Source organism: Antechinus flavipes, chromosome 6 (assembly GCF_016432865.1).
Source record: "Antechinus flavipes isolate AdamAnt ecotype Samford, QLD, Australia chromosome 6, AdamAnt_v2, whole genome shotgun sequence".
In the NCBI taxonomy this organism is placed as follows: domain Eukaryota; kingdom Metazoa; phylum Chordata; class Mammalia; order Dasyuromorphia; family Dasyuridae; genus Antechinus; species Antechinus flavipes.
The window spans coordinates 256,768,819-256,789,062 of NC_067403.1; the positions used below are offsets into that span (position 1 = coordinate 256,768,819).

General features: G+C 57.8%; 1 protein-coding gene across 1 annotated transcript; it reads left to right on the forward strand.

Moving 5' to 3' along the window:
* Window positions 1-1,070: 1,070 nt before the first annotated feature.
* On the forward strand, window positions 1,071-19,837 carry ACTN3 (actinin alpha 3). The gene is made up of 21 exons (XM_051964952.1): window positions 1,071-1,243; window positions 5,329-5,443; window positions 7,772-7,891; window positions 7,982-8,068; window positions 8,151-8,238; window positions 8,955-9,033; window positions 9,138-9,219; window positions 9,908-9,993; window positions 11,091-11,183; window positions 11,349-11,579; window positions 11,665-11,812; window positions 13,115-13,265; window positions 14,547-14,655; window positions 14,744-14,884; window positions 15,436-15,618; window positions 15,865-15,999; window positions 16,372-16,551; window positions 17,803-17,949; window positions 18,068-18,133; window positions 19,217-19,375; window positions 19,493-19,837. The coding sequence occupies exons 1-21, from the start codon at window positions 1,109-1,111 to the stop codon at window positions 19,649-19,651; spliced, it is 2,694 nt and encodes an 897-aa protein (XP_051820912.1). The 5' UTR covers window positions 1,071-1,108; the 3' UTR covers window positions 19,652-19,837.
* The last annotated feature ends 407 nt before the right edge of the window (window positions 19,838-20,244 follow it).

A 20,244-nucleotide genomic window follows, 5' to 3' on the forward strand; every position in this document is an offset into this window, starting at 1 on the left:
CCGCCCCCTCCCCTGTAGTTTTTCCAGGAAAGGACGTGGAACTTGGGGTCTCCGGGATGGAGACTCTCCCTCTCTGCAAGCCTGGGCGCCGTGTGTCCGTGTCCAATCCCTCCTCCCTCTCCCCCGGGGGCGGGGCCTCCCTCCGGGGGTCACTGCACAGTGCCACGTGCCGGACGTGTGCTGACGGCGGTGCATCGGGGGTCGCTCCCCGCCCCCACCAGGGTCTCTGATCCCGCCCCCACCAGGGTCCCTGATCCCGCTCCCACCGAGATCCCTGATCCCGCCCCCACCGGGGTCCTTGATCCAGCCCCCACCAGGGTCCCTGATCCCGCTCTCACAGGGTCCCTGATCCCGCCCCCACCAGGATCCCTGATCCCGCCCCCACCAGGGTCCCTGCTCCGAGCGCTGAGCCCACCCCGGCTCCCTCGGCGGCGGAGGGGATGGAATTGCACCCGAGCGCGCCTCCCTGCCTCAGCACATTCCCGGCTGGCCAGCTCCGGCCCAGAGTATTAATAGCCTCGGTCGCGTCCAATTGGCTCCGTGGGATCCTACCCGGGATTAGCGCCCGGCCTCGGGCTTCCCACACCTTCCCAGACATTCGCGCCCCCCCTTCTCCCCCCACCCCACCCCCGTTCCAGGAAAAAAGCGAAACCCACTCAGGGCGTTCCTTAGGCCTCGACTTCTCTGTCCAAGACACGGGTGGATGGTGGGTTGCTCTCCTCTCCCCGCGCGCCCCTCCCCCACTCTCCCCCAGCTCGGACGTGCGAAGAAAAGGGGTTTCAACCCAGGGAGAGAGCCCCGCCCCCCGGGCTTTCTCGGACAAACGACGTCAAACCGCTTCGGAGGCGCCTGGACGCCCAAAGATCTCCCCGGTTTTTCTGGACTGGGAGGGGGCAGCAGGAATCATCCTCCTCCCGGTTTTGTCTGACCTCCCCTCCCCCGCCCGGACCCCTGATGTCCTCGCCCCCTCCCTCCCCCTCCTCCCGTTGCCCCTCCTTCATTTCCAAATTTAGCGGGAACCCGATCCGGGTCCCGGGAGGTATTTATGGGCGCCGCCGTCGGGGGCCGGGGGCCGGGCCGAGCCGGGGCAGAATCAAGGGAGGCGGGCATGATGATGGTGCTTCAGCCCGAGGGCCTGGGCGAGGGCCAGGGTCCCTATGGGGGCGGGGAGTACATGGAGCAGGAGGAAGACTGGGACCGGGACCTGCTCCTGGACCCTGCCTGGGAGAAGCAGCAGCGGAAGGTGAGGGGGCCGGGCTGGGGCCCCGGGGCTCCTGGGTTCCGGCGAGAGAATGGGGGGCTGCGAGCGATGGTTCCAAACCCGCCTCAGCGCCCCCTTTCTGCACAATGGGGTAGAGCTGGTCGCCTCTCCCTTACGCAGACGCCGGGTTCTCTGGCGGGGGTCTGGGGGGGGAGAAGGCCAGAGCATGTGGAGACTGCCCCCCCCCCCGGCAAGATTTCCCTCTGACTGAAATCATACCCCACCCCCAGCCTGGAGGGGGGGGCTGTGGAGAAGCCCCCAGCCTGGAGTGGAGGGCTGTGGAAAAAGAGCTCAGCTTCAGAACCACTCCCCATTCCTGTGGCCCCCAAGACTTTCCCCCAATCTAGTCCGAGGCGCCCCTCCCCCATTTCATCTGAGCCTTCTGCTTATCGCCCATGGCCCATAGAATGAAGGCAGAGAGAAGGAGGCAGCCCCTTTGGACACTGGATATGGGTCCTTGGTCCAAACTCCTCATTTTACAGATGGGGAAACTGAGGCTTAAGAGAGCCATGTTCTAGGGCTCCTGTATAGCCAGTGGCAGAGTCAAACCTAACACCCAGATGCCGCCAACTCAGAGATCCAGTCCCAGCACCTCCCTTGCCCCAATCTAGGGCACCCAGCCTCTAACTCTCAGTCCTCCCAACCAGGGCCGGGAGGTGGGTGGGGGGGAATCGGGTCGGAGCTGAGGGGGAGGGGTTGCCCGGGTCTCCTTACCAGTAATCTGACCCTCTGGCCAGATGGACACTTTCTGCTGAGGCAGCGACTTGGGGGAGCCTCAGGAAGGGGTGTAGCTGCTGTCTGCTGGATCCTGACCTTTTAGGGTAGTTAGGAGGGTGTCCCCAACCCCCCCCCCCAACTCTCCTTCCAAAGCAGTCTGAGTTTGGAGCCGGGGACTCCCTGGCTCCATGTTTCCCCTCAAGGAGTTTCCCAGGAAGTGACCAGACCAGGGCTTCCACTGCTCAAGCCCAAGGTGATTCCCGGGCTCAGGCCAAAACTGGGGGAGGGGGAGGAAGTGGGTGGGTTAGCACTGAGCCCATTGCTCTGTACCGAGGCCGGGGCTCAGCCTCCCTGCCTCCACTCCTCCTGGTCTTCGGGGGCTCCCCTCGGAGGCCAGCCCTGCCTGGGCCCTGCCGCCATTGCACTTGTGTCTCTGAGCCAGTTCTCCACATCTGATCCTCCCCAAGTCCTAAGGCCAGCAGATTCCTCCCAGGCTCCTCTAATCCCCACAAATCAGGACTGGCCGCCTGCCCCAAACCCTCCCCAGCCAACTTAGCGCTAACCTCGCACAGCCCTGCCCGCCTCCGCCCGCCGAGCCCCCTTCTGCTGGACACGGCCCCCTCCTTCCTAGCCCTTCATCTCTCCGGTGCTCCCAGCAACCTCAGTGCCCCCAGCCCCATCTCCCCTGGCCAGCTCTGCCTCCTCCCACCCCCGACCCGAAGTCCGGGAGGGCCCGGCTGCCCACCACTCTCACCCCCATGTTCTCATGAATGGAGCCCCAATGGCTCCCTCTTCTCACCCGCTCCGCCACAATCTGGCCCAGCTCTCCCCGCCAGAGCCAGCCTCCTGTGAAGTCTGGCCTCCCACTTCCTTGGCGCCTCCACTTCCATGACTCTCCAGGGACACCCCCCAGGTCCACACCCTGCTTCCCTGACTCTGCTCTAGGGCCCGGAGCGCCTTGTTTTGGCCGTGGGGTCCAGATGCCAAAAAGGAAGCCGCTCGGGCCTCTGGGAGGAGCCCTCCCTTCCCATCACCTTTAGGGCTTCGGGCCCTTTCAGCACCTTCCCGCCCCGAGCAGGGGCAGAGCTGGCCCCTCTGCTCCAGCCTCCGATCTCTGGCCTCCTTGTCTTGCCCACTTTAGTCCGTGGCCGGCCCAGGACCGCTGCCCCCCCCCCAACTCCCAGGGCTCTTCCAATTCCACCCTGAGTGATTCCGTGCCTTGTCCCCCTCTGCAACGAAGCAGAAGCTGCTCTTCTTTCCCCTGCAGCCCAGGATCCGGCTTGGACTGTCCTGAGACAAGATTTCTCTTCCCCACAACCTCCTTTTCCCCTTCTCTTCACCCTGACACCATTCCCTACCCCCCCTTCTTTAGGGCAGCCCCCGACTGCCTGGGGTTTTTCACTACCATGGTCAGCTCCTTGTCTCCTGCACCAGATCCAGCCTTTCCACCTTCTCCAGGAAACCTGTGCCTCAACCATCCCCTCCCATCTTCATTCTCTTCTTTCCCACTGCTGGAGCCGGCCGAATCTCCCTCACCCTTAAGAACCCTCCCCAAGACTCCACCATTCCCTGGAGCCTCTCCTCCCTCTCTCCGCCAAACTCCTTGGAAAACACCGGCTCCCACTCCTGCTTCCACTTCCTTTCCCTTCACACTTTAATCCTCTGCAGAGGCTCCTGACCTCATCACCCAATGACTCGGGCATCTCCAGTTCCCAGCGATTCCTTTCTCCCTGTTTTTTATTTACAAAACATACGCACGGACCCTTGGCAAAACCTTGTGTTCCAAATTTCCCCTCCCCCCCACCCCTTCTAGGTAATCCAATACATGTTCAACATGTTAAGATACATGTGAAATCCGGTATAGGTATACATGTTTATACAATGATCTTGCTACACAAGGAAAATCAGATCAAAAAGAAAAAAAAAAAGGAGAAAGAAAATAAAATTCAAGCGAACAACAACAAAAAGAGTGAGCATGCCATGTTGTGGTCCACACTCAGTTCCCAGCATCCTCTGGGTGCAGATGGCTCTCTCCATCACAAGATCATTGGAACTGTTCTCAATCATCACATTACCTCATCAGCTCCCACATGTTTAATTATCGTCCCCCTGAAGACGACATGGCAGCGTTGGGTGGAGGCTGGGATGCTGGACTAAGAAAAATCTGGGTCCAGATCGTACCTCACACAGTTACTAACTAAATGCCTCCCCAGGTAAGTCCTTAATCTCTCTGTGCTTCCCCTTTTTACCTGTAAAATGAAGGGGTTCGACTCAATGGCCTATAAGAGTCTTTCTAGATCTAGGGACTAGCAGGTGGTGCAGTGAATGGAGCTGTGGGTCTGGAGTTGAGAAGACCCTTCTTCCTGATTTCAAATATGGTCTCAGACACTCACTACTATATGCCTCCAGGCAAGTCATTGTGCCCTCTTTGCCTCCGTTTCCTCCTCTGTAAAACGATCTGGAGGAGGAAATGGCCAACTCCTCTGTATCTCTGCCAAGAGAACCCCCGATGGCTGGATGTCCTCTAGATTTCTCAAATTCAACATGTAGAAAATACAGCTCATTATCTTGACCCCCAAAGCCACCCTCTTCTGAATTTCCCCACTTACGCTGAGGATGGATTCCCGGGTCCGCCATTTTGGAATCATCCTCGATCACCCACGTCCCCTCACCTCCTGTACCAAAGCAGTCGCCATCTCGTCATTTCTACCTCTATAATGTCCCTCTGGCTTCCTGCGCTGTCCCCTTCCTCCCCTCCACGGCAGCCCCTCACCACCTCTCAGGGTATCGTTGCAATGACCTCCCACTTGGTCCCGTGGAGTCTTTCTCCTTTCCAGTCCGTTAATGAACAGTTGCCGAAGCAATTTCCCCACATCTGGCCTGATCCCCACAAAGCCCACTGACTCCCGTTGTCTCTAGGACCCCATTGAAGATCTACAACCTAATGCATCTCCCTGAGTTCTCCCTCCCCATGATACCCATTTTCTGTCTCCATGTCTTGACTCTGGATGTCCCCAATGCCAAGAATGCTCTTCTTCCTCCCTCTTCCTTTGGAGTTCCTGGTTTCCCTTCCAGGCTCAGCCCCAGTCCTTCCTCTATCACAGAGACTTCCCCAGGCCCTCCTGCTGCTGCTGCCCCGCCCTCCCCAAGCCACTTTACTCTGCCTTGTACATGAACATTTTTTATGGTTTTCTCTACTTGTTCTCCTCTGCTGATGTGGGAGCCTCAGTCTCCCCGTCTGTCCAATGGGTGCACACTAACTCCTTCCAAGGATTGTTGTAAGGCCAGTGGGCCCAGCCTGTGGCCTCCCAGGGAGCAGCTCCTAGCGTTTCTCTTCCTTCTGTTCCCAGACCTTCACAGCCTGGTGTAACTCCCACCTGCGCAAGGCCGGGACCCAAATCGAGAACATCGAAGAGGACTTCCGCAATGGCCTTAAACTCATGCTGCTCCTGGAGGTCATATCAGGTGAGGGCCAAGAGCCTGGGGTCATAGAGTTCTCAGAGCCAGGAGATCATCCGGAGGCAGAGGTCCTCTGGGGTTTTATTAAGCTTCCCTGAATGACCTCTTCTGTCCAGCTAGTGGGGTTAGGAAGATCCACCTGGGACATATACCAGCAAGGTAACCCTGAACAAGAACCTCCCAGAGCCCCTACGCAGCCCCCAAGACTCTCAACTGCAGAATAGTCGTTAATCTGCATAAGTAGAGGGAATTTCCACACTGGGAGCTCCTCACAATGAGGAGAAAATCTTAGCTCTATGATTTCTGAATTCCTACCCAGAAATACAAAAAACAAAAAACAAACAAACAGTAATTTTCTTATTTTTCCTCCACTTATTTTCAAACTTTTCTCATACTCATTTATGCAATTTTAACAGTTTAGGTTTTTTAATTGTTAATGAGTATCTACCTCTTCCCATCTCCTATTAAAAAAGAAAGAAAAACATAACCCTTGTGACAAACACATAGATCAAATCAAAGGACTTCTTGAATTGTCGGTTCAGTTGTGTTCCATCGGACGGTGTTTTCAAGGACCCGTTTCCCATAGCTCCTCCAGTATTTATTTTCTCTTTTTTGGTCAACTTTGACAATTTGATCAATGTGAGGTTCTGTGTTGTTTTAATTTGCATTTCTTTAATTATTGCATATTCTTTTAAAATTATTTATTTCTTATTAATTCTTATTTAATGATCAATTATTGCATATTCTTTAATTATTAATAATTTAGAGCATTTTTAATATGGCTATTATGGCTAATTAATAATAATAACCAATAATTATAATTATCATAACAATAATATTATATATTAATATACCATTGTTGTATATTATCATTAACAATGGATTATTATTATTATTATTATTATTATTCATGGCTATCGATAGCTTGCTTTTCTCTGAAAATTGCCTCGTCATCTCCTTTGATTATTTGTCAATGGGGGAATGGCTTTTTTTTTTTTATACATTTGAACTCGGCTCCCTATCTTAGAAGCGAGACACTTATTGAAGAACTGAAGCAACTCGATGCAAACTTTGTTTCGTATTTATTTGTTTCTCTTCCAATTTTAGACGAATTGGTTTTATACAAAAAATATTTATATCCTCAAAATTATTTGACCCTTTTTTGATTCTCTCTACCTTTGGGGTCATGAATGCTTTGCCTCTCCATAAATCTGAAGCATCATTTTTTTCTCGCTCTTCTAATTTGCATAAATAAATATCGCACTTTATATCTCGAAATCACATACTCATTTATAGCTTATCTTGGGGTATGTCGGGGGAGATGTTAATCTGTACCAAGTTTTGCCAGATGGCGTTCTAGTTTTCCCAATAATTCATGTCTAATGTGCTCATTTGCATCGGTATATTTTGTACCTAATCGATTCTCTTGACCATCCTCTGTTTCCTACCCAGTCCCAAATTATTTTGATAATTGCAGCTTTATAGTATAGTTTGAAATCGGATACTTCCAGGCTTCCTTCCTTCTCATTTTTCCTCTCATTAATTCCTTACCTTTTGTTCCTCTGGATGAATTTCATTATTATTTTTTCTTGCTCTATGAAGTCATTCTTTAGTAGTTCAGTCGGCACGGAGCCAAATAAGTAAATTAATTTCATATTATTATCATTTTTATCAGACTACCCACGAGCAATTCATGTTTCTCTAATTGATTAGATCCTTGTTTATAGAGAGTGTTTTATAATCGGGTTCATACGGTGCTTGTGTGTCTCTTAGCGAGGCTCCCATGTCTTTGATGTTTTATCTAATTATTTATGTCATTTCCTTCCCTCCCCCTTTAAAAAGCAGCATGGTATAATGGATAGTCTTGTCTTTGCCTTGTGTGACCCTGGACAAATGGCTCAACCTCTCGTCATCGCTCAAACTCAAGGAGAAACGGGGGCCACTAAACCATATGAACATCGTCTTCATTTCATTGTGTTATTTACGTTGTTCAGTGTGTTCCAGTCGGTTTAGTCCCGGCCGCACTGAGGTGGGCTGTGGGCCACGTGTTTGGCCCCTCTGCTCTAGACCACCCCCCAAAACAACGAATTAAAGAGAAGATAGGGCCCTGAATCATTGTTGCTACTTCCTTATCCGGGGAGTTCCTGACGCCGTGAAACAGGCCCAGTCTCTGTCTCTATTAGATTGTAAGCTTTCTGAGGCAGGGAATGTCTTTTTTTTCCATCCTTCTATCCTTAGTGCCAAGCATACAGTAGGTGCTTAATAACATTTTTGAGTTGAACTGAAAAGGCTCTTGGGGGCCTCCCACCATCTTGGCTCTCTCCCGTCTCCCAGGGGAGAGGCTGCCCAGGCCGGATAAAGGCAAGATGCGCTTCCACAAGATTGCCAACGTCAACAAGGCCCTGGACTTCATCGCCAGCAAAGGGGTCAAGCTCGTGTCCATCGGGGCTGAAGGTGAGGTGCCTGGGCTAGCGGGGGGGGGGGGGCAGGGAGGGGATGCCCTGGTTCAACCTCCTCTCTCCCTGACCTGACTCTTCCCCCCAGAAATTGTGGACGGGAACCTGAAGATGACTTTGGGCATGATCTGGACCATCATCCTCCGCTTTGCCATCCAGGACATCTCTGTGGAGGGTGAGAGCCGGGCTGAGTGGGCGGGACTGGCCCTGCCAGCCCCTCGGCCTCCTCACAGCCCCTTTCCTCTGCTTCCTCCCAGAGACCTCGGCCAAGGAGGGTTTGCTCCTGTGGTGTCAGCGGAAGACAGCGCCCTACCGGAATGTGAACGTGCAAAACTTCCACACGAGGTCCCCGCTCGGGGCCCCCAAATGCTGCTTACCTGGGTCACTCTCCCTGGAGGGCCCCTATGTGGGAGCGGCTAGAACCTGGGGTGTCAGAGCTGGGGGGCCTGAGAACCTGGGGTGTCAGAGCTGGGGGTCTGAGAACCTGGGGTGACAGAGCTGAGGGGCCTGAGAACCTGGGGTGTCAGAGCTGGGGGCCCTTAGAATCTGGGGTGTCAGAGCTGGGGGGCCTGAGAACCTGGGGTGTCAGAGCTGTAGGGCCTGAGAACCTGGGGTGTCAGAGCTGGGGGGCCTGAGAACCTGGGGTGACAGAGCTGGGGGCCCTTAGAATCTGGGGTGTCAGAGCTGGGGGGCCTGAGAACCTGGGGTGTCAGAGCTGGGGGCCCTTAGAACCTGGGGTGTCAGAGCTGGGGGGCCTGAGAACCTGGGGTGTCAGAGCTGGGGGCCCTTAGAATCTGGGGGCCCTGAGAACATGGAAGGCCAAAGTTGAGGGGGAAGAACTTAGAGGTCATTGAGTTCAACCACGTCCTTTTATAGATGAGAGGGGGAAGGGGCAGTGAACGCTTGTTGGCACCAGAACTCCTGCCCTCTGGGTCTCCTGTCCTCAATGGCACAAGATTCAGGGCCAAACCGGCTCAGAGCTCAATGGCCCCTCAGCTCGGGGTGGGATTCACGGCTCTAATGTTGGGGGAGGGCTCCAACCTCACTTCTCTCCACCCCAGCTGGAAGGACGGCCTGGCCCTCTGTGCTCTCATCCACCGGCACCGCCCCGACCTCATCGACTACGCCAAACTGCGCAAGGTGGGGTCCTGTCCCAGCCAACATCTGAATATGTCACCGATACTGCTGCCCCCTCCCCTTGAGCCTGACCTCTGACCTGGCTCTGACAATTGCTCCCCTCCCAGGATGACCCCATCGGCAACCTGAACACCGCCTTTGAGGTCGCCGAGAAGTACCTGGACATCCCCAAAATGTTGGATGCAGAAGGTGAGCGTGATCAGGAACCAGCGACATCCACAGACGCGAGGGGCTCAGCCTGCCTGGGGAGGGGGCATTGTGCTGGGCGGGCGGTGCTCAGCTTTCACAGGGGACAAGCTGCAGTGGAAGGAGCCTGAGGGCCTGGTTTCCAATCTCACTCCAACCCCCGTGTGACCTGGGCAACTGCTTGGGCTCCCTGGGCCTCTGCTTCCACATCTGTAAAGTGAAGGGGACTTGGAGCAGGCGGCCCCCGAGGTCCTACTTCTTATCTCTCCCATGGTCCCTGCAGGGCGCCTGCCCCAACTCACTTCCCAGGCATTCTGGGACTTTTCTTTCTTTGGTTATATTAGCTTGTATTTTATTCAAATAAAAGCAAGGGTTGATGAGGATTTTTCGAACACAGAAATGTTAAATGTAAAAGAAAAACACCTAAAATCACACCCGGAGTCTCTGCCCACCATTGTGGTCACGAGATGAGAAGGGATGGGCGTTTTTTACAGGAAGAGGCCTAGGAAATTTAAGTGGCTTGTGCACTGTCACACAGCTGGTAACTGCCAGAGTCGGGATATCAGAGACAGAAACAGAGGGAGACAGAGAGATAGAGAGACAGAGAGACAGAGAGAGAGAGAGAGAGAGAGAGTCACAGAAACAGCGGGGGGGAGGCGGGACTTCTAAGGCCTGTTTCCTGCTCCCCCAGATATCGTGAACACCCCCAAGCCGGATGAGAAAGCCGTCATGACCTACGTATCCTGCTTCTATCACGCCTTTGCTGGGGCTGAGCAGGTGCAGGGAGCACGGGCTGCCGTGGGGATGGGTTGGGGAAGGGGGCAGCTCGGAGGTGGGCCGGGCTCCAAGGCCGACCAGGACAAGGGCGTGGAACAGGCGTTGTTCCCAAGGCCTTGGGTTGGAGTCCTGGGGTTCTGGAAAGCCACAACTTCATTCTTTGGGGCCTCCGTTCTCTGATTGGTCAAATGCGGAGGACTTGCCTTTCAATGCCCACCTGGCAAGGGTGCTGGCCTCCTGCCAACTACTCTTGGCTAAGCTCTGGGGTTGAAGCTGCTGGAACTGGGGGGTCCCCCGGGATCCGCCAGCACCACTCTGCAGCAGGAGCAGCACATGGGACCAGTTTCACTGGGGCGGGGGCGGGGGGGGAGTCACCTGCTGGAACCAGGTTGTGGAAAATCCTGGGTTCAAATCTCAGGCAGAGTTACTGAGGTCTTTGGGGCAAGTCACTTGCTGTTGCCCACGTGGAGTGAGAGTGCCCGAGGGCTGTTCCAGTTCTATGATTCCCTGAGTTTCTGAAAGGGGCCGTGGGAGGCCAATCTGGCCCCCGAACCTTCCCTGGAGAAGAATCCCTGCTCGGGGCTGTTCCTGTGTCCCCTAGAATTCGGGGGGAAGCCTGCGTGGCAGGCCCCTCTCCTCCTCCTCCACCATCCTGACTGCTTCCAGCCTGGTCCCCCCAAGGAAACTGGGCCCACGGGCTTTTCCTGCATTGAGTAGTGATGCTACTTTAAGTCCCTAGGGGACCCTATGGTTCCAAGACTCAGGTTTTGGGGAATGAGCCCCATTCCTCCTCTATTCCTTCACTCCCTCATTTGACGGACATTTATTAAGTCCCTGCTGTATGCAGAGCAGTAGGGCCCTGGGGGATTTGTGGCCTGGGAGTTAGGATACAAGGACAGTGAGAAGACACGATATTGGATACAATTTCCTAGAGCCTGGTGGAGATCCAGGATCTTGGGACCTTCGGGGGGATCCAGGGCTGCACATGGGGGAGGCTGGGGCCCCGTAGCCGTAGGAGGGAGGGCCGGCCTGGAGGGGACAGAGCCCACCCAGGAAGCGGCCTGAGGGAGTCTTGCCTCGGGACCCTCTCCCCACAGGCTGAGACAGCCGCCAATAGGATCTGCAAGGTGCTGGCGGTGAATCAGGAGAATGAGAAGCTGATGGAGGAGTATGAGAAGCTGGCCAGCGAGGTGGGTGTCTCTGGGGCCCGATGACCGGGACACATTCGGCCTTGGGGCTTAAGGGCCAGAACCGGACGGCCTTGCTCTGGGGAACCCCCGGGCTGCCCGGGGGGGCCAAGCTGGCGGGCGGGACGGGAGAAGCCGGGGGCAAGATAGGAACCTTCTCTCGGCCAGCTGCTGGAATGGATCCGCCGCACGGTGCCCTGGCTGGAGAACCGGACCAGCGAGCCCAGCATGAGCGCCATGCAGCGGAAGCTGGAGGATTTCCGGGAGTACCGGCGACTGCACAAGCCGCCCCGCGTGCAGGAGAAGTGCCAGCTGGAGATTAACTTCAACACGCTGCAGACCAAGCTTCGGCTCAGCCACCGGCCCGCCTTCATGCCCTCGGAAGGCAAGCTGGTCTCGGTGAGCACAGGGGCCCGGGGCCTGCGGGGGGCGGGGGGCGCAAGGCCGGCCAGGGACGCAGAAGGGCCGCTCTCCCCCTCCCCAGGACATCGCCAACGCCTGGCGGGGCCTGGAACAGGCCGAGAAGGGCTACGAGGACTGGCTGCTGGCCGAGATCCGGAGGCTCCAGCGGCTGCAGCATCTGGCGGAGAAGTTCCGGCAGAAAGCTTCCCTGCACGAGACGTGGACCCGGGGTAAGAGCCCGGCGGGGGGTGCCGGCAGCCACGCCATTTCTTTCCGCAGTCAGGGGACGGTCACCCTGGAGGACAGAGGAGGGTGTCGGGGGGAGAGCGATTCCTCTGCCCTGGGCGGTCTGCATCTGGTCCCAAGGAGCGGTCGGCCCTCCTTGGGCCATGTCCTTCGATCCTCACAACCCTGTGAGGGGCAGAGGGGTGACAGGTATTATTGTGCCCATTTTGCAGAGGAGAAAGTTGAGGCTGAGACTTTCCACACAACTAATAAGAATCAGAGGTGGGGAATGTTCCTACTGGGTCTTCCCAGTCCTTCCAAGCTCAGCTCTTTCCGGGGCCCGGGGCCCTGTCCATCGAGGACTCCGTCTAAGTCATTAATAAAGCTGGCCGGACACCGGTGGTCACCGTCAGGGCCCAGAGCCTCCCTCAGCGGGCCCTGCTCCAACCAGGACCTTCCCCTCTGGGGGCCCGGGGGCAGGACAGTTCCAGAGCCGGACAGCAGGGAGGGGGAGAGTCTGGGGGAGATCAGCGGGGAGAGACTCCGGGATGGGGAGAGGCGGCCGTGAAGTCCGTGTCCAAGCTTCCAAAGTGCTTCCTGCAGAAGAGGGCCCACAGGGCAGAGCCAGGAGCCAGGGGGCGGGAGGAACAGATGATGCCACATCGATGTCAGGAGAAGCTTCCTAGCAATTAGAGCCATTCCAAAGTGCAAGGGATGAGCTCTCCGTCCCCGGGAGTATTCAAGCAGAGGTGGGATGGCCTCCCCTCGGGAGCAGGATTGTGGGTATTTTTCCTGGGTGTGGGATGGGCAGGGAGCTGCACACATCTGTGATTCTGGCTGCGTTTCCGTATCAGCCGCTGGCTCTGATAAAAATAACCTGGGCAATAAATAGAGGGGTCTGGGAGCAGAGTGGGCAGGGAGAAGCCCCAGAGTGGGCGTCGGGAGGCTCGGGCCGGGGTCCCACCAGCCGGCTGCGGGGGAAGGGTCCCCTCCCCAGGCGGGGCCAGGGTTTCTTGCTTTAAAATGGCAGGATTGGCCTCCCTGCGGGTTAAAGTCTGCTCCGGCCCCATGCCCTCTGACAGGTGATGCCCTCTGACAGGTGACGCCCTTTGATGGGTAGCGCCCTCTGATGGGTAGCGCCCTCTGATGGGTGGCACCCTCTGACAGGTGATGCCCTCTGATGGATAGTACCCTCTGATGGGTAGCGCCCTCTGATGGGTGGCACCCTCTGACAAGTGATGCCCTCTGATGGGTGGTGCCCTGGGTGACTGTGGGGGCCCGGGGCCACCTGCCTCTCCCTCCTCCAGGAAAGGAAGATCTGCTGAGCCAGAGAGACTATGAATCGGCCTCCCTGCAGGAGGTGCGGGCCCTGCTGAGGCGGCATGAGGCCTTTGAGAGCGACCTGGCCGCCCACCAGGACCGGGTGGAGCAGATCGCTGCCATAGCCCAGGAGCTCAAGTACGGTTGGCCGGCCCCCTCCCTCCCCCTCCTCAGGGTGCATGTCCCCCTCACCTGGTCCATCCCATTCTCCCGGGACTCCCGCCTCTAGCTCCAGCCTGGGGCGCTCCCCTGACACCCCTCCCCCTTCCATTCCCCGTGTCCCCAAAGATTTGGGGCTAGTTTCACCATCCTTGGGGGGGGGGCTTCAGGGACCTGGCTACACCGGCTCTTGGGCCCTCCCAAAAGTGAAGCTCCGGACACAGAACAAACTGGGGCCCAGCTCCGCCATGTGCAGCCTCCGGGACAATATCTCTTGAGATCAGTTTTGAGCTTCAAAGCCCGGCCCAGTATCTTGTATCCGAGCCGAGGACAGGGGGTCTAGCCCCATCTCTGCCGGGGGCCCAGCCCTGCGATTTCATGGGGATCAAGAACTCCCATTGAGGAAATGCCCTCTACCGGTGCAGATCACCACCTGCTCTGCAAGGATCCGCTCATAGGAAGTGGTTTGGGACAGTGGCTAGTCAAGGGATTTGCTCAGTGTCACCCATCCAGGACATGGCCTTGAACCCATGACTTCCTGACTCTGAGGCTGGCCGTCCACAAAAGCTCCTTGCCACCACGACCTGAGTGTCAGCTGTTTTTATCATGATTATCTGCACTTTACACATGAGTAAACTGAGGACTCTAGAGGTGAACTGATCGAGTAGACAAACATTTTTAAAGTGTCTGCTATGTGCCAGGCACTGTCCTGCTCATGGGTGTAGAAGTCAAGTAGTACTATTAAGTACCTACTATGTGCTAGGTACTGTTTTTGCCCATGGGTATAGAAGTTAAGTAGCATGTGTTAAGCACCTACTATGTGCCAGGCACTGTTCCTGCTCATGGGTATAGAAGTCAAGTAGCACCTATTAAGTGCTTACTGGATGCTAGGTTCCTTTCTTGGCCATGGGTATGGAAGTCAATCAGTACATATTAAGCACCTACTATGTGCTAGGATACTGGTTTTGCCCATGGGTGTAGAAGTCAAGTAGCACGTATTAAGCACCTACTGGATGCTAGGTTCCTTTCTTGGCCATGGGTATGGAAGTCAGTCAGTACATATTAAGCACCTACTATGTGCCCCTGCTGACGAGGGATGGGTTGCAGGAATCATGTCCGGGGTAGGGCAGGAGTGGAAGGGGGCCTCCCGACTCCAAGGCCATTGCCTCTGCTTCAGCCTATGAGAATCCCTGAGGGAGGCGGGGGGCCCTCGGGATCGGGGCTGCCCCCTCCCCCCAGCGACCACCTTGCCCCTTTCAGTGAGCTGGATTACCACGACGCAGCCTCAGTGAACAGCCGCTGCCAGGCCATCTGCGACCAGTGGGACTCCCTGGGGACGCTGACTCAGAAAAGAAGGGATGCTCTGGAGGTGCCGGAGGGGCCGGGAGCGGGCAGCCGGGGGAGGGCTGGGCGGGGCGGGCCAGACGTGGGCAACCTCTCGTGCCCCCCCTCCCCAGAGGATGGAGAAGCTCCTGGAAACCATAGACCAGCTGCAGCTGGAGTTCGCCCGCCGGGCGGCGCCTTTCAACAACTGGTTGGACGGGGCGGTGGAGGACCTGCAGGACGTGTGGCTGGTGCACTCGGTGGATGAGACCCAGGTGGGTCACTCCGCGAGAGCGGGAGAAAGCAAGGCCCCGCCCGTTCCCTTCTCCCACCAACGTCATTGGCTGGCCGAGCCTTCCGTCAGCAACAGTACCCGTGCCCGTACTTGGTTGCTCTTCAATCATTGGCTGGCCTGAGAGGATTGACAGCTGAGCCAGCCTGTGGGGAGGGCGCTTGGTTTCCCAGTCCCCTCCTCTCCTTTGCTGGTTCCGTACAGCGTGAGGCAGCGGTCCTGGGCAGCCGCGGGAGAGACACGTTGTGTTTGTTGGGGTTGCCGCGGCCCCGCCTCCTCGGCATCTCTCCCGTTGGGGGCTGCGGGCTGGGCGGACGGGCCCTCGGGGCAGGGGCTTCTCCGGGTCTGAGGGTCGTGGGCCTGAATGGGGCTCAGCCCGAGAAATGGAGACGGGCGGATCGAACGCTGGCCGGGAAGGTGCCGCCAGCACCGCCCCGACCTCCCGCCCGGGCTGCTCCCCTCGGAGCGCCCCCCTCCCCCGCCTGGGGCCGAGAAGGGGGAGGGTAAGCCTGTGCCCTCGCTGCTGCTCCCCAGAGCCTCATCACCGCGCACGAGCAGTTCAAGGCCACCCTGCCTGAGGCCGACCGCGAGCGGGGCGCCATCCTGGGCATTCAGGGGGAGATCCAGAAGATCTGCCAGACCTACGGGCTGCGCCTGAGCCCCTCCAACCCCTACATCAGCCTCACGCCCCAGGACATCACTAGCAAGTGGGACATGGTAAGTCGGGGGGCTCCTGCTTCCGGCTGGGGCCCCTCCCCCAAACCCCTCCGCCTGGCACCCGCCCCCATCACCCGTGAAGAGGTTCGCCCGGGGCCTCTTTGCCTTTTCCCCTACACAGTCAACCCTGGAGGTTCTACGAGTCTCGCCCTCATTTAGCAGATGGGCGCCCCCTTGCCGCCATCCTCACACCCCCCCAGCCCCCCATCCACCGACCCCCCCTGATCCGGCCTCCCGACGGCTCAGGTGCGGAAGCTGGTGCCCAGCCGGGACCAGACGCTGCAGGAGGAGCTGGCCCGCCAGCAGGCCAACGAGCGGCTCCGCAGGCAGTTTGCGGCCCAGGCCAACGCCATCGGCCCGTGGATTCAGGGAAAGGTGGAGGTGAGAAAAGCGGGGCCGCAGGGTGAGCAGGGCCCCAGCACAAGGTGGGCTTCCCCCTTAGGGGGGCGGACCTAGCGCGGGGTGGGCTTCCTCCCCCAAGGGCAGGGACCCGGTCTGGGGACACAACAGGAATGTCAGGAGGAAGTTGGTGGCCGAGGAAAGTCCAGTTGGAGAAAACCTGAAGAGAAACCTCAGGCCTCAGAACCCAGAGTCCTTTGCAGGGAGACTCCAGGAGGGCAGATGAAGGCAGGGACGCAACAGGTGGAGAGCAGGAGAGTAGAGGCGTTTGCGTGGGAAGGAGCGCCCTCCAAAGTTGGCACCTGAAGGCAAAGCTCTGGTTGCCCCGCCCTAGGCCTGTGTTTGACCCTGCAGGAAGTTGGACGTCTGGCCGTGGGGCTGGCTGGCTCCCTCGAGGAGCAGATGGCGGGACTGAGGCAGCAGGAACAAAATATCATCAACTACAAGAGCAACGTGGACCGGCTCGAGGGCGACCACCAGCTGCTGCAGGAGAGCCTGGTGTTTGACAACAAACACACCGTCTACAGCATGGAGGTTGGTGGGGGGGGGGCTGTAGAGCCAAGGAAGGGCACTGGAGGAGGGTGACAGAAGGAGGCGGGGAGAGGAGGAGGAAGGGGGGGGCTAAAGTGGCCGGCATCATTCTTGTGGGCCCCCACCTGTCTGGGGGGAAGAGGGACCCAGCGCCATCGGCTGTCCCCGAGGCCGAGATTGGTCCTGACGTTTAACCAGAATTTCAGGGTTGCTCTCTGTGGTTACAGTAATAACATCCTCCGTAGCTCTGAGTCAGTCTTCCTGTGATTCTCTAGTTTCTCCCCGTGCATTCCCATCCCATCCCATCACCTTGGGGTCAGCTCTTCGTGCCCAGTGCACAGGGACCTGCTTTGCCGCTACCGCTTGGAGCGCAGCGGGCCCTTGAGGGTTTGCTGCCTGGGGGACTGGCCTGAGCCCCCGGCCCAGATGGGACCGTTCTCCTTTGAGCTGCTTAGAATATAAGCCCAGATCTCAAGAGGCAAAGGCTACAAGTGGACTTTTCTCCAGCCTCAATAGCAGGAATTGTCAGTTGGGAGGGCCCTTAGAACATGGAATGTCAGAGCTGGGGGGCCCTTAGAACACGGAATGTCAGAGCTGGGGGGGCCCTTAGAACACGGAATGTCAGAGCTGGGAGGGCCCTTAGAACATGGAATGTCAGAGCTGGGGCGGGCCCTCAGAACAGGGAATGTCAGAGCTGGGAGGGCCCTTAGAACACGGAATGTCAGAGCTGGGGGGGCCTTAGAACACAGAATGTCAGAGCTGGGAGGGCCTTAGAACACGGAATGTCAGAGCTGGGAGGTCCTTAGAACACGGAATGTCAGAGCTGAGAGGGCCCTTAGAACACAGAATGTCAGAGCTGGGAGGGCCTTAGAACATAGAATGTCAGAGCTGGGGGGCCCTTAGAACACGAAATGTCAGAGCTGGGAGGGCCTTAGAACATAGAATGTCAGAGCTGGGGGGCCCTTAGAACACAGAATGTCAGAGCTGGGAGGGCCTTAGAACACAGAATGTCAGAGAAGGGGAGGGGGCTTAGAATATGGAATATTTTAAGCTAGGGGGGGATTTAGAGAACTAAAGCCCCAGAGAAAAAATTGACTTGCCCAATAGGAGGAAAGCTGCTCAGAACTTGAATCCAGATCTCCTGCCTCCAGGGATTTTATAGCTGAAAGGGACCTGGGACATCTGCTCTCCCCATTCTGCCTTGGCTGCTGAAGACCAGGGTGTCTTAATGCTCCCCTCCTGTCCTCCCTCTAGCATATCCGCGTGGGCTGGGAACAGCTGCTCACCTCCATCGCCCGGACCATCAATGAGGTGGAGAACCAGGTGCTGACCCGAGATGCCAAAGGCCTGAGCCAGGAACAGCTGAACGAGTTCCGGGCCTCCTTCAACCACTTTGATCGGGTCAGTAAACGGTCCTGGCAGGGGCTGGGAGAGCCGGGGAGGGCAGCAGAATTGTGCACTTGGTGGAGGCAGGAGAGGCCGGATGTTTGAGGCTTGACGTTCTCCTTGACTATCCCAGAAACGGAACGGGATGATGGAACCGGATGACTTCCGAGCCTGTCTCATCTCCATGGGCTACGACTTGGTGAGTGTTTCTCCAGTCCCCCTGCACACCCTGCTCTCCCGGCCCACGATAGGGGGGACCCGAAGGGCTTATCCCATAGCCCTCCTCTGGCCAGCTCTGCCCGGGCCCCCCCTCGCTCTAGGAGCTCCTCCCTTCTAGCATAAACCCAAACCAACTTTGAAGCCTTCTCAGTCTGTCACATTACTCTCCGTGCCGGCCAAACCGCCCCTTCTGCTGCTCCCCGTGACAGTCCGTTTCCCAGCCCCAAACTTTGGCAAGGGCTGCTCCCCCGTGAAAGTCACTTCCTTCGGACCCTGACTCCCAGTCAGCACTAACCAATCTGACAGAATCATCAAAGCTCTGGGTGTAAGACCCCAGAGCTGAGAGCTGCCGATTGACCCGCTCGATTATAGGAAGTTCAAGGCCCTCCTCCCTTGTTTCTCCTAGTCACGGTGACCAGGCCCACGCTTGGGAAATTAACGCAACTATAGGGAGAGCCCCCAGAACATTTTTGTAGCTCCTGCCCAGCTTCTTGTCCACGGGGGCCAGGTGACCCTCTCAGACCACTTAGCTCGCTGACTGTGAGAGCGAGCCCCATTTCCTCCTGCCCAACCTAAGGAGAAGCCCGTCCATCTTGCGTGGAGACACTCCTTGCTTCCCCGACTCGGGACCCGGCTGACGCAGCACACAGCAATCAATGGAACTATTAGCTTTGGTATAGCTGTTCTTGGGTGTTCGGAGCCCTAGCCCCGTAGCAATGGGGCCTGTGAGGAAGAGGGACCTTGGACCCTTTAAGTGCCGTTGGCTCAGAGAGCTTTTCTTGTCAGGGGGAGAGTTTTAGTTGCCGCCCCCGTGCCCAGACCAGCCATAGTCCTCACCCCTTCGAGCCTTTTCAGACCTCCAGTCTGGCCGCCAGGAGGCCTTCCCGAGCCCCTCGGCTTCCAAAGCTTCCTCCCTGTTCCTGCCCACGTTCCCTTCTCAAGGACGGGTGCCAGCTCTGTACCCCCATTGCTCTGGATCCCGTTCCTAGCGCCACACCCGGCACCCGGCAGGTCCCTGACACTTTGTCAGGGGAGGAACGAGCGCCTGGGCTTTGCCTCCTAGGGGGAAGTTGAGTTTGCCCGCATCATGACCATGGTGGACCCCAACGCGGCCGGGGTCGTCACCTTCCAAGCCTTCATCGACTTCATGACCCGAGAGACGGCCGAGACGGACACGGCCGAGCAGGTGGTGGCCTCCTTCAAGATCTTGGCGGGCGACAAGGTAGGCGTCTGGGACTGGACCCCGCCCCCGGGGAGCCCTCTCCTGCTGGGAGTGAGGGCGGTCTCTGAGCAGGTGGCGGGGTCGGGGGGCTCTGACCCAGCCCCTTCTGTCCCGCAGAATTACATCACGAGCGAGGAGCTGCGGCGGGAGCTGCCGCCCGAGCAGGCCGAGTACTGCATCCGCCGGATGGTCCCCTACACCGGGCCCGGGGCCCCCTCCGGGGCTCTGGACTACGTCGCCTTCTCGAGCGCCCTCTATGGGGAGAGCGACCTCTGACCCTTTCCCTGGCACCCCCCCAGAAGCGTCTGACATCCTCCTTGCTCGGGCAGCACCTAAGTGCTCCCCGACCCCCTCGCCCCAGTTCTCCCCGTAAGGTCCCCTTCTCCCCCCAAGGCGCTTGTGAGCTCAGAATCACCTCCCTCCACACTGGTTGCACTCAATAAAGCTCCTCCCCGGCTGGGACTCCGACTCTCCTCTGCTGGGGGCAGCGAGCAGGCCGGAAGCCCCATGGGGGCTAGTCCCACTGAGCCCCCCCAGAGGGTCTCTGGCCTTGGCGGGGCATGGCTTCTGAGGGGCCGGGGATGAGACCTGGGGCCAGCAACCCTGGGGGGGGGGGAGGCCATCAGCCATCCATTAAGCACCTGTGTGTCAGTCTCAGTGCTAGCACAGGGCTGCATGCAAATGGCCCCTGCCTCAGGGAGCCGACCCTATTAGGGAGGCAAAATGTCCCACGGGCCGGAGGGGAGGGGACTGAGATCAGGAGAGGCCTAGGGAGAAGCCGCTGCCCAAGCTGGGAGGGAGTCGCTCTGGTCTGGGAGCTGGGAGCAGTAGGGAGCCACTGGGGGTCGGGGAGGAGGGGAGTGGCGCGG

What these genes read in the sequence shown, in the direction of transcription:
- ACTN3 (XM_051964952.1), top strand. Translation starts at nt 1,109, where the DNA reads ATGATGATGGTGCTTCAGCCCGAGGGCCTGGGCGAGGGCCAGGGTCCC. An exon ending in CCAGGACATCTCTGTGGAGG is followed by an intron (nt 8,069 to 8,150) that starts GTGAGAGCCGGG and finishes GCTTCCTCCCAG; the next exon opens with AGACCTCGGCCAAGGAGGGT. An exon ending in GTGCAAAACTTCCACACGAG is followed by an intron (nt 8,239 to 8,954) that starts GTCCCCGCTCGG and finishes TCTCCACCCCAG; the next exon opens with CTGGAAGGACGGCCTGGCCC.